The sequence below is a fragment of the Mastigoproctus giganteus genome, chromosome 4, assembly GCF_048544385.1.
Source record: "Mastigoproctus giganteus isolate SK-2022 chromosome 4, ASM4854438v1, whole genome shotgun sequence".
NCBI classification, from domain to species: domain Eukaryota; kingdom Metazoa; phylum Arthropoda; class Arachnida; order Uropygi; family Thelyphonidae; genus Mastigoproctus; species Mastigoproctus giganteus.
The window spans coordinates 46,262,120-46,278,717 of NC_143578.1; the positions used below are offsets into that span (position 1 = coordinate 46,262,120).

Genomic DNA, 16,598 nt, shown 5'->3' on the forward strand with positions numbered 1-16,598 from the left:
TAAAGACACAAGTTCCGAAAGAGACATCAGCTCAGATAAAATGGCACAAAAAATAGATTGCTGTATATGATAGCAAAAGACTCTTTGAACTGGAGTAACAATCACAACTGACCTTATTCCCGTGGAGAGCGAGGGAGTGCATGTAAACAACTTAGAAAAACTTTTTACTCTTTTGTTAATTTAACAACTCATCCTTCAGAAAGATGTTTTTCAGAGTGCACTTGACGTTGTAGCTACCATAAACTGCTTTTGTTTACAGAAAACTAATTTCTAACAAGTCAGTGCCATCCTTTGGAAAGTAGGGAGCCAGGTGGCCGGGGACAATAATCGGATCGCTGTGCCAAGATTTGTATTAAACATACAAAATGACAATATTTATTTCTCACGGGGTGAAAAAGAACTTTGTAACACATAGTAACCGAATTTTGTAATAAACGAATATATTTACATAGAAAAGCCTATCCTTTCTCAGGGGAATGATTATGTGCTTCATATAAACGAGTACTTTGTATAAACCGAGTCTGCATTAACGAGATTTTACTGTAAATAACAATATACATATCATTATGGGGAAAAGGATACACTTGCACCACTTGTATGATACATATACAGGATGTTTCATAATATGGCCGTGCTTTCAGGACTGACAGAAGATAATTTTTGACATTAGACTTGAATTTCTGTAGACTGTAATTTTAAAGAAGGTTAAAGTTGGTTCTGTTAGTTTGGGGTTGGACAGTGAGTTGATGTTGACTGCTTGCAGCCTATGTTTAGACTGGCTTTGAAGTCAGTGAGGAATTACAGATGTCAATTAAGAAGAACAGTAACCAACCACCATGGACTTATCTACAGAAAAGGCATGCAGAAGAATTTGAATGTCTATGAGATAAAGAATGCACATATTTTGTAAGCAACAGGCCATTAATTAAGGTGACTGCACTCTTCTGAATGGAGTCTAGAAACTTGAGAGGTTTAGGGCGTACCATCCACCATCCTCTGAATAATAAAGCCTAACAAATGGATTAAGCTTTGTTGCTGACATCATCATAAAGAGGCGATCACTGTCTTTTGTTAGTGACTTGCATGCTGACTGTACACATGCAGATTTTTAGATTCATATAGATATATGTGTTTTTCATCAACAATGGTTGGGAAGTGGTGTGTGTTCCTAGGTGTCAAGGTAATTACAACAAAAGGAATAAGTTGCAAGTTTTTAAATTTCCTAACAATTGAAATTTACAAGAAAAATGGATATCAGCAATTCACAGATGAGATTATTTACCTTCAAAGCATTCAGTGGTAAGTTCTGCACAAAACATTTCATAACTCATAGTTATTTAAGCAGTTCCCTTGCATTTTTATAATGATTACTTATTAGAATATAGAATCATAAACAAAATATAATTTATTCAATAATATTGTAGATAATGCAGATTTTTATTTGTGATAAATAATGAAGTACTTATACAGTATATTTAAGTAGCAAGAAACTTCTTGGCCATGCTTTAATTCTTAATATTCATTCGATACTAAATGAAAATTATACATGTAGTGTCCAGGGGAGGGGCGGCTCATCCATAGGCACTGCGGCACTCCTAGCTATTTAAATCTAGATATACAGTGAACGGAGTTATATAAAATTTTGTGAAGAACAATGCAATGCAATGAATATTTTTATTAACAGGTCCCACGTATAGTATGCACAATCTCTATTTCCAGTAGTCACTTCAATAATAAACGAATAAAAACCCAAACTCGTTTCCGACTTTGATGTTTAATTAAACATAGGTCTCACTGTGCACCAGGCAGTAACACATTTTGCATTCCAGTGAATATCTGGTACTTTGTTGCCATTGGCAACTAGCCAATATACATTTTTCATAGGTGAAACAAATCAAAGTCACTGTACAGCGTGCAGTGCAGATTTCATTGTTGAACATGATGGGTGTGCAGCCACAATGTCAGAGTCTTTTTGTTATTCGGCCAAATTGCCATTAAGTAACAAAATAATATCAGTGTTAAATCAATACTCAACATCCAACAGTGTAATTATGTGATTACAGCTTAATTGCGAATTGAGCTTGAACTTGGTAAGTCGAAGTTATATTATGAGGTGATGTGTAAGTAAAACATTATTTCTACGATCAGATTTTGTAAAATTTTATTCGATCATGGCCTCCATGCTTCCCCATAAAGTAAATCGCGTGACAGTGAACAAAATTCAGCAACTTAGTTTTTCACAATTATCTTTCCAAGAAAAAAGTGATTAAAAAAAGGTCGCCCCCACATCAAAGATTCAAATTTCTCTGCGGGGAATAAGTAATAATAAGAAATATATTCGAGTTTTAAAACTGAATGGTACCAAAGGAAAAGTTGGCTTTGTGGTTGTGAAATTAAAAATGCATTGTTTTGTTTTCCATGTTTACTGTTCAGAGGTTTGTGGTTTTACAAACATAAACAGAATGAGAGAAAAAACTAAAACATGAGAGTTCGAAGAAACATATTGATAATGTGATTTCACTATCGCTTTTAGGATGCGTAAATATTAAAGAACAGCTTGATGAGGCATACAGACTTTTGATCTGCAAACGTAACAGAAAAGTTACCAAGAATTGTGAGGTATTATCTAAAATAATAGACTGCATTAAATTTTGTGGACAGTTTGAAATTCTTTTACGTGGACATGACGAAAAAAGATCATTCTTAAAATCCAGGAGTGTTAAGAGGATTAATAAATTTCACCTGTACATTAGATTCCAATTTAAAGAACCATTTAGAAAGTAATGCAGCATTTAAAAGCATTTCAAAAACTATTCAGAATGATATTCTTGACTGTTTGCTGCAAATATGCCTGGATGAAATAAATAGAGAAATTAAAGAAGCTTCATCCGTAGCTGTCATGGCTGATGACACAACAGATGTTTCAGAACATATACAAATTGTAATTGTTCTGAGATATCAACTGAATGGAGACATTGAGTGTTTTTGGAGTATTTTCACTCTGGAAAACCAAACGGCAGACAGAATATCAAAGTGCATTCTAGATAAGTTAGACATAATCCTCAAAGGAAATACTCAAAAACTGGTTGCTCAGACATTTGATGGCGCAAGTGTGATGAAAGGCAAGAAAGGGGGAGTTCAGGCTAAAATAAAAGAAGTGTACAAAAATGCACATTTTATTCACTGCTGTGCACACCAACTGAATCTGATGATGAGAAACGCAGGAAGTAGTACCCGAGATTCAAGAATATTCTTTTCGAACATCATGTTGATACCAACATTTTTCTCGAGATCACCACAGCGTCTCTCTGTTCTCAGAAAGCATATGGACAGCCATGTTGCCCGACCTTCCCTACAAGATGAAACTTCAATATACGCAATGTGAACAGCATTTATGAAAATTCTGAATCCTTAAAAAAGTGCAGGGAGGAACTACAAGCGAAAGCAAATGCAGATAAGATGATTTCAGAAGCAACTGGAATTTTGCACATCTTGAGTAATGAAAAATTCGAGTTCCGGTTAGAACTTTTCCATCAGATAATGCCTCGTGTGGAAGTTATTTATAATAAAATGCAATCAGGAGAAACTGAGGCAGTTAAAATACATGAATATATAGGAAACTTTAAGAATGCCATTCTAAAAATCAGGAATTCAATGTACTATGAAAATCCTTCAAAAACACTCATAATTGAAGCAAAAGAAGTATGCAACTATATAAGTGTTGACATAGGTGAGAGATATTCTTTTACAAAGCAATTAATTGCTGCTAAATTGTTTAACAAGGAGAACTTGGTTATTTTTCGTATGAAAATGCCCATGGAAGAGGTACGGGAGACTACTGAGGCATATCCCATAATTGAAAGAGATAAACTTCTTATGGAATTACAAGTTTTCTATAGCAGACATGATCTACACAATTATTGCAAATTAACTGACTTGCTGAAATTTATCTCAGAAAATAATCTAGCTGAAGTTCTTGGTAAACTTAAAAAACTCATAAAAGTTCTTTTGACCATTCCAATGACTACTTCAGAGTCCGAACGCTGCCATTCGACATTAAAAGAATAAAAATATTTTTAAGGAGCACTATGAATCAGGAGCTAGAGCCTCCATAGCAGAGTCATCAGGAGCGGGAGTGCAGTAGCACACACTCTTTGAGTAGACTGGGTTCAAGCACCTGACTGCTAAATACGGTCAATCTGCCAACCTGCACTGGACCAGCATGGCAGATTATGCATGGCAGCCATTTCCCTCAGAATGAATTGTTGAGGAGGCTTCCATCCTGCAATGGGTTGATAATGGCTGCAGTTTTATGAATCAGGAAAGGCTAAATACATAAGCAATGCTTTCAATAGAGAAAAGCTTGATCAACAGTGCACCAAACTTAAATGAATAAGTTATTAATCTATTTTCAACAAATAAAAACCGAAGAATAGATTTTGTTTTTAAATAAAAGTTCAAGTCTATTAATGGTAAATGTCTAGTTAATGTTTTGTAGTATTTTTAACTTGCTTATTATTATTACTGTGTATGTCTACATGTCTTATAGCCAAGATAATTTAATGTAATTTAAGACGCAGCACGCCCAAACATCAGAGTCACGAGCCACCACTGATAGTGTCTCTATTTTAAGTATAACACATTAGTGCTATTAATAACAGATACTTTAAAAATAAAGCCAGCAAAGCATTTGTCACTGAATAATGAATTTCAGACCAACGCCATTTCTGAAGAATCAGTATCCATTTTCAAATTTTAAAACACAAACGGCTAAAAAGAATTGCAGGTAGTTATAAAATAATCTAAAAGAGAAGCTTAAAATGAAGAATTTTGATTATATTTCAAGCTACTGAAGAACAAATTAATATTGTTGAATATTGATATAAATTAATAATGGAAAGTAAAACCACCCAGGATATTCTTAAACTAAAAACAAGCATTTAAAATATCTTCCAAGAAACTCTCTAAACATACTACTACTGAATGGGTTTTTTTTTTTTTTTTTTTAACTATACAGCAATACCCCGAAGTTACGCGATAGGTGGGTCCGACGAAAATCGCTTAAGTCGAATTCGCGTAAGTCGGGGTAAAACTTTGCATATAAATACATATAAATTTTGTTTAATTGGGACCAATGACTAACAAAAACACTAGTTTAGAAGAAAAATATTAATAAAATTGCAGTTCTTTATACATATTAATAAAAATACGTATTAAAAAAATAAATGACTTACGTAAAAAGGTTATTTCGATGTCGATGGCTTCATAAAATCTAACAAATTCATCTGACGACACAGAGACTTATTTTTTTCATGCAGAATTTCTTCGTAGCAAGCTAATAATTTTTTTATTCCTTGCTTTGTAGCTATAACGCGTTCTTCGTTGTAGTCTGTTTTCTAAAATTTTTAAGCCCTTTTCAATTGAGCTGAGTCCTGTCAAGTTTCAATTGTCGTGTGCTTTTCGCCGTTGCCTCATTTAGGTCTGTAGCACGTGCAATATCACATGGTCTTTCATTTCGCTCAAAGCGTTTCACAATTTCATATTTTTTCTCTATCGACAGAGGCCAACTGGCCATAAGCCTTACCGGGGAAACCCCGGTGGGCCTGTGTGATTTTGACCATAAACCATAGTATGAGGCCACTATAAATTTTTGATCCAGTCCGCCTCTGTTTATCGATAATTGCTTTTCTTTTTCTCTCTGAATCTGCAGTGTCTTCACCAGTACGCTTCCTTTTCACACCTTTTAAGTATTTTACTCATTTTTAGGGAATAAAGCACAATTACAAAATGAGGAGGCACGCTTGATACACATAAACAAAGCTGCGCGCATGTAGCAACTGAATAAACAACACCATAAAGGCAGAGATACACTATTAACACCTCACATTTCTAGGGGTTACTACCATAAAACAATAAAAATCCAGTTGCGTTTCTGCTAGTGGAGTCTGTTATAAACTGGTAGTAAATTCGATCTAATTGCATACCGATAGCTGGAATTGTGTTGGTTTTTACGTTATTATGGTGAAATGTGTTTCCCCTAAAACAAATACATTTTCAGAATCTTCTCTTCATTCCTATCGTGTTGCGTTTGGTTGGGGTGATTCTGCGTTCGACTGCCATTTCTTGTAAACACAAAGGTGAATCGTGCATAAGCCAATTCGATTCGTGTTATATTATAAGATATCATTACCATATTTATAAATAGTGCATGATCGAATTCGTGTAGTGTAAACACGTTATACGAGGACTGACTGTATACGGCTCGACCGACGCGAACCATTTCTCTCGTGAAAACGATGTAATTTCCGACAAACGTTGAGCACGAATTCGAATGCACACATATAAATATGACAGTTGGAATACAAATTCTGGTATATGTGTGCAGCAAAGTTGAATTTTGTTCATCTTTCGCTCTCACTCTCCGCCGTCGCACCGTATATCGATAACATATGAAAAACGATCTTGAAGATAGTGGGCGGCAGTGTTCCCAAACGAAAAAATCAAGAACCGCGTAACTCCGAGTTCGTGTAAGTCGGGGTAGCGTAAGTCAGGGTATTACTGTATATCTTATTATCAGATTTGGATAAATTGACTGTAGGTTTTAAGTTGTAGATTTCCTCCATAGCAGAGGGTGATTCAAAATTTGCCCAATCAAAATACTAGTAATTAAAATTCTGTTACTGTCAATTTCATTATTTGATAGCAACAGTTAATTCTGTTACTATTGAAAAAAATTTATTCAAACTATCCACTTCTGCAACACCGGGCGGAAATTTATTCCAAATCTATTAACTGCTGGCTGAGAGCAAATTTTTGCATATCTATTTTGACAAACATGCATTTCTATAAGAAATGCATGTTTGTCAAAATAGAGAAATTGGCTCTTTCATTTTGGGTAGCACAAATTTTGAATCATCCCATATTAGCATTGATTTTTAAAAATACTAAAAGTAATATCAGGTTTGTCATCTGCATTTTCAATAAACTGATATACAAATATGATAGATAAAAAAAAACAGAAGGGATGGAGTCAGCTCCTTTGAGAAAACCTAGACTTCTACAAGATGCATTATCCACAATATCTTAGCAGGAAAAAATCTTCAGTTTCCAGAAACACTCTCACTCTCTCTTTCTCTCTCTCTCTTCAATAACAAGACTTCAGCTATTCAGCACATCCACCCACTCACTGACCACAGTGTTTTATAGTACAGTACAGCTACAAGTACAAGTGGTAAATGGGAAGGTGTACTTGATAGACTGCATCAGCTCAGGAAAATGATAGTTCTAATTATAATTGTAAAAATTATTTTCATTATATTAATTATATTCAAAACAGTCATACACTATATTCAAAAAATTATATTAATTTTCTGAATAATGGAATATATCAGAATTTATTTGAAATAGTACAGTGTTTTAATAAATCATAAGTGCCTCTGTAGCTGAGTGGTCAGGAGCGGGAGTGCAGTAGCACACGCTTTTTGAGTAGACCGGGGTTCAAGCCCCTGACTGCTGAATACGGTCGATCTGCCAACCCGCACTGGACCAGCGTGGCAGATTATGGTTCATTTTCCTCAGCATGAATTGTTGAGGAGGCTTCCATCCTGCAGTGGGTTGATAATGACTGCACTTTACCTTTTTGCCTTACTGAAATATATTCATAAATTAGCAACTGTTTTATCATGCTTTATGACTACATATTATCAAATGTTATTCCTGATAATAAATAAACATAAAAATGGAATTTATACATACTTTTTCAGGTTTCGACTTTTTAGGCCTTTTACTTTCCATAAGATAATCACTATCATTATCTGACTGTCCAACCAAATTACTGTCACTATCCTATAAAACGTATGATAGAGATTAGTTTAGTTCACATGATTCAGTATCTACAGGAAATACACTGGAACAGGATTACCATTAAATAGTTTATAAGAAAATTACTTTATTTTTATTTCAAGACAAATTTGTTTTATTATGGTGCACCAAACTTCTCATTAGAAGCTTTAAAGCATTGCTACCCTTTTATATCATTAAAAACTATTTAATAACTTTAGTCATTTTATTTTTTTATGGCAATACTGTTATATATTTGCTTCACTTTATTTTTGGTATATCAAGGTATAAGAAATGGATATAGGTGAAATCGTGAGCACTTCAACCTTTGTGGAGTGTAATCTGCCTTTAATTTCTTAAAGAATTACAGATTATTCTCAGGCATATCATGGTACTTCCTGTACCACTTCTTCAGTAACTGTAAAGACAACAGAACTGGTAAATTATGGCGACTTCACTTAGATAGAATTGTTCATTTGATTATACATTTCTTGTTAATTTTTAGCCTTTATTTCTTATATGCATAATAGAACATGAATTAGTCAACAGACAGTTATCAGTAAACATATGGTAAAGATTAATTTTAAATTTTGAAATAATTTTAATTTTATTTTAAATATTTTTTTAAATCAGTTAATAATTTCATTAACAAGAATAAAATTAAATTAAATTAAACTCAGGTAAACAGATAGCCATAAATACTTAATTCTTGTACTGCTGTCCTTATGACACCATCAGCCTCACATACCAAGACAGTGGTTTATAATTAATTATATTTATGTGTTCTATACTGTTTTCACACTTAAGAATTTTTGAATCAAAACTCCAGTTAAGGTCTCCTGGGCAACTCATAGTTTGTACCTAAGGGTGAAGATATTCAAAGAGAGAATAGGGATTTGGATGTTGTAGGAATAGACATCTGTTTGGTGACTAATCTTTGTGAATATCTTAATTGTGCAGGTGGATGGGTTTAAGATTATGTCAGAAGGGGGAATGAAGGGTTCTTTTTTTTGAGGTATAATTATAAGTCTGCAACGTTCTAACCATTCAGCCACATGGATTAGAAGAATTAAACAACTTTCACAATTATCTAAATACTTTACATCCACACAAAATTTAAAATAGAAAAAAAGACAATAATATACTATTGAAGGAGAAATTAATATTGTTGGATCTCTTTTTTAAAGAAATATAATAACTCTCTACTAACAGAAATATACAGGAAATCAGCAGACACTGGTGCTATTATAAAGTTTAATTCCAATCACCCCATGAACACAAAAATAGGCATCCTTAAAAGGTTCATTCTTACAACTTTCCAGAATGCAGTGTTCAAGCATTCAAAAAAAAAATGAAATCAAAAGAATTTCCTAAACATTTAAAAACAATGGACATCCAAAAAAAATTCATTATGAAAACAAAACAACAAAAGAGATATTTCAACATGCACTCAACTGACAAAGAACCATAAAAAGACAAAAGAGTACATTACTATCCCCTATATCCCCCCCCAAATTAGTGACGAGATCAGAAACATAACTAAAGATTACAGGTTGTACACCACATCTACAAGAACTAACACCATTAAAAATATGGTAAAAAAACTCCCTTGCCCCACTTCACATCTGACATAAACCCTTTCCACTAAATGCCCAGTGTATAATTTACAATGCAAAGACTGCAAAACATTACACATCGAGCAAACTGGTAGAAGATTATTTAAAAGAATAAAAGACCAAAAATATTATATCCTGCATTGCACACCTGGTGCGAGGATCACTAATGACATTTCAGGAACACTTCTGTTCTAACCACTGACAGGTGCAGGAAATGCAGACTGTACAACAAATCCTTCATTGTTAGCATAACCAACAATATTAACAGGAACAAAGGCATACAGATGGACATTAACCACATGCATAATTTCAAAAGCAGAGTATTTAGAAAAGATAAAAAACAAAAATAGATACCATAACTATAACTTGGAAAAAGAACCCCCCCCCCCAACATAATCGGGTTGTTTAATCAGCCAGATTATAGCAGGTTGTTTACATAATATCTAGAAACTGACTTGGGAAGGGGCTAATATATAAAAAATTCTACATACCTCTGCACTATCAGATACCGTCTTCTTTTTCTTCTTTTTTTTTCCTTTTTTCCTTTCACCGTCTCCTTTTGTTTTTCGTTTTTTCCCCTTATCCTTTTTTGGCTTTGGTGGAGTCTCAGGTGGTTCCATTTCTTCTTCTTCTTCCTCCTCATCTGCATCATCATCGACTGATGGAAGACCAAGTCCCGGTGGCTCCAATATATGTTCCTCTTTTTCTGCTTCTTGCTCTACTTCTGGTTCTTCTTCAATTTCAGCATCATCCCCAGGTTCATCAAGAAGAGTATTTTCATCATCCTCTCCATCTTCATCACCATCACCATCATCATCACCATCACCTTCTTCTGTTCCTAAAATGTTATTAAAAAAAAGGTCTTGACTTTTTACATATGCAAATGAAAAAGTGTACTAAATACTTTTAAACTAAACCTCCTTGGTATAAAAACATAAATATTTCATTACCAATATCTCATATTAATAACCAATTTATCATTTTAAGAAAATCATTGAATGGTATTAGGTCAGGAATGAACTACTGTAGAAATTATAAGACTCCCTCAACAATAAAACTTCTTTAATCATAAAACTGGCACGAAATAAAGTCATATATTACATTAATCCAACTTTATTCAAGTACTTAGCAATATCAAATTAAAAATATCAGGCATACACAAGGGCTATAAAACATTACTGTACATAAGCTGACTAAAGTTTTAATTACATATCTTAGAGAAAACTAAGTTTGTTACAAAATGTATCAATCTCATATTGTGGACCACAACTTTTCTTGGTCCTGCACTTCAAAATGAATAGCACTGCTCTATAAGTACTTTGTGGACGTTGATGATTGTGAAGACAGAAGATAACTGCCTTCTTGGTTACCAAAAGATGAATTTGAAATTTTGTAGATTGGACTTCAGAAAATTCATAACAGAAGGAATGTTGTTCCAAAGAAATAGAATGGATAAATAAGGAAGAGTTAATTTGGTGAGGCAAAAAGTTGAACTGTGAATGAATGCTGACTGGCTAATGCATGTGCTCAGACTACTTTGGAATAAAGAGGCGGAATTACAAATGCTAATCAAAAGCTGAATATCTGTGAGACAAAGATTCTGGAGAGAAACAGGAGTTTAAGGGAGTTCTTTAGAAGGGGTAATACCCCAAATGTGGGTTGGCTGGTTGAACAGGAGGTTCTCTGACAGAGCAACTACTAAGTTCATAATACTAAGTTCATATCCCAATGCAGAAACAATATTCCATGGCATGGGCAGATATGTGATTTGTATTGACTTAGTAGCTGTTTAGAAAAAATTAATGGCTGAACAAAAAAAAAAAAAAAAAAAACAACATTTTTTTCCCCCCTTTTTTTCTCAATATAAAAGAAGCAATAATTGTGATAAGTTTATGACAAGGAGGTTAGCAGTCTGGGTTAGCAAAAGTAAAGGTATTTGAACTTATCTAGAATTCCGTGTGTCATTAAAGATAAACAAGCATCTCAGATGTATAAGCTGAAAGACATGATCACTAATGCAGAAAATTAAAATTTGATGATAAAAAAAAATAGTTCACTGTACTGCATGAGTATAATTTAACTAATCTGATGAATTTAATGTATATATTAAATAAACCATATGTTTTGGAGGTTTGTGTCTCCATCTTGTGTGGTAAAAAAACTTAATAAAACATTAACAATAAAATTGTGACATACAACTATTACATTTTCATCCTAGAAAGATACTGCTAATGTTGTACTCTGTTTTACCATAGAAACAGAAGGTCCAAATCTCATACACATATAAGGTTGTTTAATGTATATGTTAAATTTATTAAATTAGTTAAATTGCAATCATACAGCACAGTGTAGTGTATTTTTTCATCAAATATGCACGCAGGAGATTTTTTAGAGATAAAAAAGATGATAGGTTTCATATAAATTGAATTCAACTAAGTGTTCTTCATGCTACCATACTGTCAAGAGTGCCAACACAGGGGTGGGAAGAGGATGTCAGCAACAGATGGTTTGATTTGATTCTTAAAGATTATGTAGGGCCATTCAGCAATCCACTGAGGGGAATCAGAATTTATAGTTTTTTCATCTCTTCACTGCACTAGAAAAATACAGAATTTAAGGAAGAGGTGGTGGAAATTCAAAAAAAAGTTGTAACTGTTTGTGTACAGCAATGGAATGTAGTGTACTATCAACAGCAAAACTATGAAAAGGATTTCCATCAATGGGAAAAGAAATGCTTGATTATATGTTCAAGTAAAAATTCCATAAATGCCTACAAAAATAACATTTTAAATTGCCGCTACTTCCATTACTTGATCATTTTTTTCCAAACATACACCTAGACTACAATTTTCTAGTGAAACCACAAAGCAATAATAGAAAACAAGAAATTTATATGGAAGACTAACAAATATATAAAGCTAGTTTGATAAGTTTCTGGCTTCTCATAGAAAGATATATATATTTTTGTGCATTTTTTAAAAATATTTTGGACATTTATATGAATGCATGCAAAATTAGTTTACAGCCTCCAATGACTTTTTTTTATATCATTAAAGTTTGAGCCGCAATAACTGGAAAAAATTTAACATTGGGCCATAATAATAATAAAATATGTTTACAAAAAAGCAGTCATCACACAAGGACATTCAAGATCTGGTAATGGTATTAGGAGAATCTGCCCATCATATGCAACTATCAAAAAAATTGAATGGCCATATTTAAATGAAGTAGAACAGCACTGAAGATGTGCAGAACAATGGACATCCATCAACAGCAACCTCTCCAGAAAATATGACGATGGATGATCAAAGTAACTGCTAAAGAAAAAGTAGAGACTAAAAGCATCCCGACTGAACAAATGCAAAACATTTGCCAAATGGTACGACAGAATTTGTTGCACTTTTTTTCTTTTTTTTTTAAATGAAAACCCCAAACACGAGAGATATTAGAACCTATAGTAGTACTGTGCTTGGGTTGGAGGTTGGAAAGACAAAAGAAGATATTTGTTGACATTAGACTTGATCTTCTGTAGACTGTAATTTTCAGGAAATATGTATGAAGGAAGGTTGTTCCAGAAAACAGCAGTTGAATGAATAAACAAGGAAGATGAAAAGTTGGTTCTGGGAGTTTGAAGTTGGACAGTAAATGGATGTTGGCGGCACGTGTTTGAACTGTTTTGAAAGAGAGAGCAGGAATTATAGAAGCCAATTCGGAAGAACAGTGCCCATGGAAGTATTTGTAGAAAAGGCAAGCAGCAGAAACAGTACATCTATGAGACAGAGAGTGGAGTCATTAATTAACCTAACTGCCCTCTTCTGAATGAAATATAGAAGTCTGAGAGAGGTTTTGGGGGGCGCCGCCCCAGATGTGGGAAAATATTCCATGGTAGGGCGGATTCACGATTTGTACAGAGGGAATAGCTATTTGGAAGAAAAGTAACGCCGAGAGCGAAAGAGAAAACCAAATTTTTTTGATTCAGAAGAAGCAATATTTGTAATGTGCTTGTGCCAAGAGAGATTAGAAGTCAGGGTAATCCTCAAAAGAGATATATCATTTTGCCTAGAAATCGGAGTGTCACCAAAGATAAGCAGAAGAATCCTTTTTGCAAGATATAAGACAAGACTGAGTTTTGGAAGGATTGAAATCAACTAAGTTGTCTTTGCCCCACTGGAGAATTACCTGGAGATCGGCATTTAAGGAATTGGTAGCTGATATTCGAGAAGTTGAAGCTGATTGAGCAGGGCAAGGTTTTTCAAAATGTAAATTGGAATGCAATGTGCTATCATCAGCAAAACTATTGATAGGATTTCCAGTCAATGGAAGGTCATTAATATACAAGAGGAAAAGAGTGGGGGAAAGAACTGAACCTTGAGGGACACCAGCATTAGTGAAGAAGTTAGAAGACAGAGAGCCATCTACCATCACCCTCAGTGAGCAATCAGAGAGAAAACTGGATAACCAATTACAAAAAAACAGATGGAAGCTTGTTTAGAAGACCTTTATGCCAAACACGATTGAAAGCCTTTGAGATGTCAAGAGCAACTGCTTGTGTTTCACCAAACTTTTCCATTGAATTTGTCCATAAATGGATAACATAAGCCAGAATATTACTAGTGGATCAACATTGACGGAATCCATACTGGTGATTGTTGATCAGATGGAAGGTTTCTAGGTAGTTTAAGAGTTGGCGGTTAATTGATTTCTCCATTACTTTAGAAAGAGTAGAAGTAATTGCAATGGGACGATAATTGGATGGAAGGGACTAGTCGCCCTTTTTAGGAACTGGCTGGATATGAGCAAATTTCCAAGCAGAAGGAACAACACCTTTGGAATAAGAAAATTAAAAAAAGGTGGCAAAGAACAGGAGTAAATTCAGGAGCACAGGTTTTAAGAACAAGTGGAGAAATACCATCAGGACCTGGAGCTTTTTTAGCATCGAGATTCATCAAAATCCTTCTGACATCCTTTTGTCAAGGATGTCAGAAGGATTTTGATTTCACAGGAGGCATTGAATGGAGCGTGCTGGGAATGGTGGGAGGTGGTTTACCAAGATCATTAATACATGAGTTGGAAGAAAAATGAGATGCTAGCAGGTCTGCTTTATCTTTGGCTTAAGTGGCAACAGAACCATCTGGTTTTGACAGAGGTTCGAGCAGAGATGGGCTAAAGTTGTGGCCAATAGCTTTGGCAAGAGAACAGAATGCTCAGCTACCATTAGGGCAAGAAGCAAGTTTTCTGCTCTTAGCCTGTGCAAAATCTGGTTTTGACTGATTAATGACTGCTTTAGAATTGTTGCGAGCTTTGGTGTAGGCAGAAAATGAAACTGAAGAACTGGAAACAAGCCAATTATCTCTGAAATCTTCAATCATATAAAAAACAAATTTTCAGAAACTTCTCTTCATTCCTATTTACGTAATACAATGATGAAGGAAAAGCGACCAATGAAAAGTGCAAGTTGTGGTAGTGCTAGGAAATTAAACAAAATTGATTTAGAAATGAAGATGAAAATGATTTAAGTACAAAGCAGGACCAAGTTTGTCATCTATTGCAAGGGAATTAGGTCTCACTGCTTCAACAGTGAATACTATTTTAAAGGACAGTGCGTGTATAAAAGAACATGTCAAAGGATCAATGCACTTAAGATCAATAGTGATCACAAAACAGCGTTCGAGTGCTATATCGAAGATGGAACAGCTGTTAATAATATGGATGGAAAATCATATTCAGAAGCGAGTGCCCCTTGAATGGTCTAATGACCATTCAAGCAAAAGCAACAAGTATTTATATAGATATTAAAGATAAGTACGGTGAACCCCAATCCAAGTTCATGGCAAGCAACGGGTGGTTTAATAGGTTCAAGCATTGCGCTGGTTTCCAAAACATTAAAGTATGCGGTGAAGTCGCCAATGCTTGTTCTGCAGCTGCAGAGAAATTTTGTGATGTATTGAAAAAAATTATTGATGAAGGCGCTATTCAACGCAGCAAATTTTTAAAGTTGACAAGACTGTGCTGTATAGGAAAAAAATGCCGGATCAAACATACATTGTCAAAGAGGAAAATATAATGTCAGGTTTGAAAGATAGGGCCACACTCTTGCTTGGGGCTAATGCAGCAGGAGATTACAGATTAAAACCAGTGCTTGTGTACTATTCTAGAAATCCTCATGCATTTAAGGGCAATAAAGCCACCCTACCCGTGCATTCGGGTAGGGTGGCTTTAATGTTACGGAGGCCATACAAGGCCTCCATGGCCGAGTGGTCAGGAGTGGGAATGCAGTAGCACGCGTTCCTTGAGTAGACCGGGGTTCGAGCCCCTGACTGCTAAATACGGTCGATCTGACAACCCGCACTGGACCAGCGTGGCAGATTATGGCCCATTGCCTGCAGCATGAATTGTTGAGGAAGCTTCTATCCTGCAGTGGGTTGATAATGGCTGCAGTTTACTTTTTTTACCCGTGCATTTCCAATCAAATCAGAGAGCATGGATAACAATATCTGTCTTTGACGATTGGTTTAAATGCTGCTTCATTCCCGAGATTGAAAAATACTGTAAAGACAACAACGTTCCTTTCAAGATTTTGCTTCTATTAGATAATGCTCCTAGACATTCTATGCATCTAGATGATTTCAGTTCGAACGTGAGCGTCATATTTCTACCACCAAACAGAACTTCACTCATCCAACCTATGGATCAGGTTGTTATTTCAAATTTAAAAGCATACTATTTACGAACAACATTTGCTCAATCATTGTCTGCAGTATATGATGAGAAAAATTTTATGTTAAGAGACTACTGGAAATCTTATAATATTTACCACGCCATCTTAAACGTTAATAAGGCCTGGGCAGAAATTACTAAAACTTGTTTAAATGCCGCATGGAAGAAAATATGCCCAAGGCACATGAAAGCCTTCAAAAGAGTTGAAAAAGACGAATCATATAAAGCGGTTACAGATAAGATTGTAATTTGATTTGATTTTGATTTTATTGACGCAAAAACGACTACGGTTATACTGCGCCAAGAAAAGATAATATTGTAAAGGCTGCAGAGCTACTTCATTTGGAGGTTGATGCCAAAGACATGGAGGAGTTAACAGAGCAAGAAGAGAAGGAATTATCTAACAAAGAACTTATTGACTTGCAG

General features: G+C 34.7%; 1 protein-coding gene across 3 annotated transcripts in view; it reads right to left on the reverse strand.

Annotated features, from left to right (window-relative positions):
- Positions 1-16,598, reverse strand: part of LOC150086692 (ATP-dependent chromatin remodeler CHD5-like) — a 683,856-nt gene that overhangs the window by 581,592 nt on the left and 85,666 nt on the right. For all 3 annotated transcript variants that reach the window (XM_090372691.1, XM_090372693.1, XM_090372692.1), the window contains 2 exons: positions 9,947-10,293; positions 7,756-7,845 (listed from right to left, as the gene is read on the reverse strand). In XM_090372691.1, the coding sequence (XP_090228817.1) occupies positions 7,756-7,845; positions 9,947-10,293 (437 nt within the window). The remainder of the gene's footprint in view (positions 1-7,755; positions 7,846-9,946; positions 10,294-16,598) is intronic.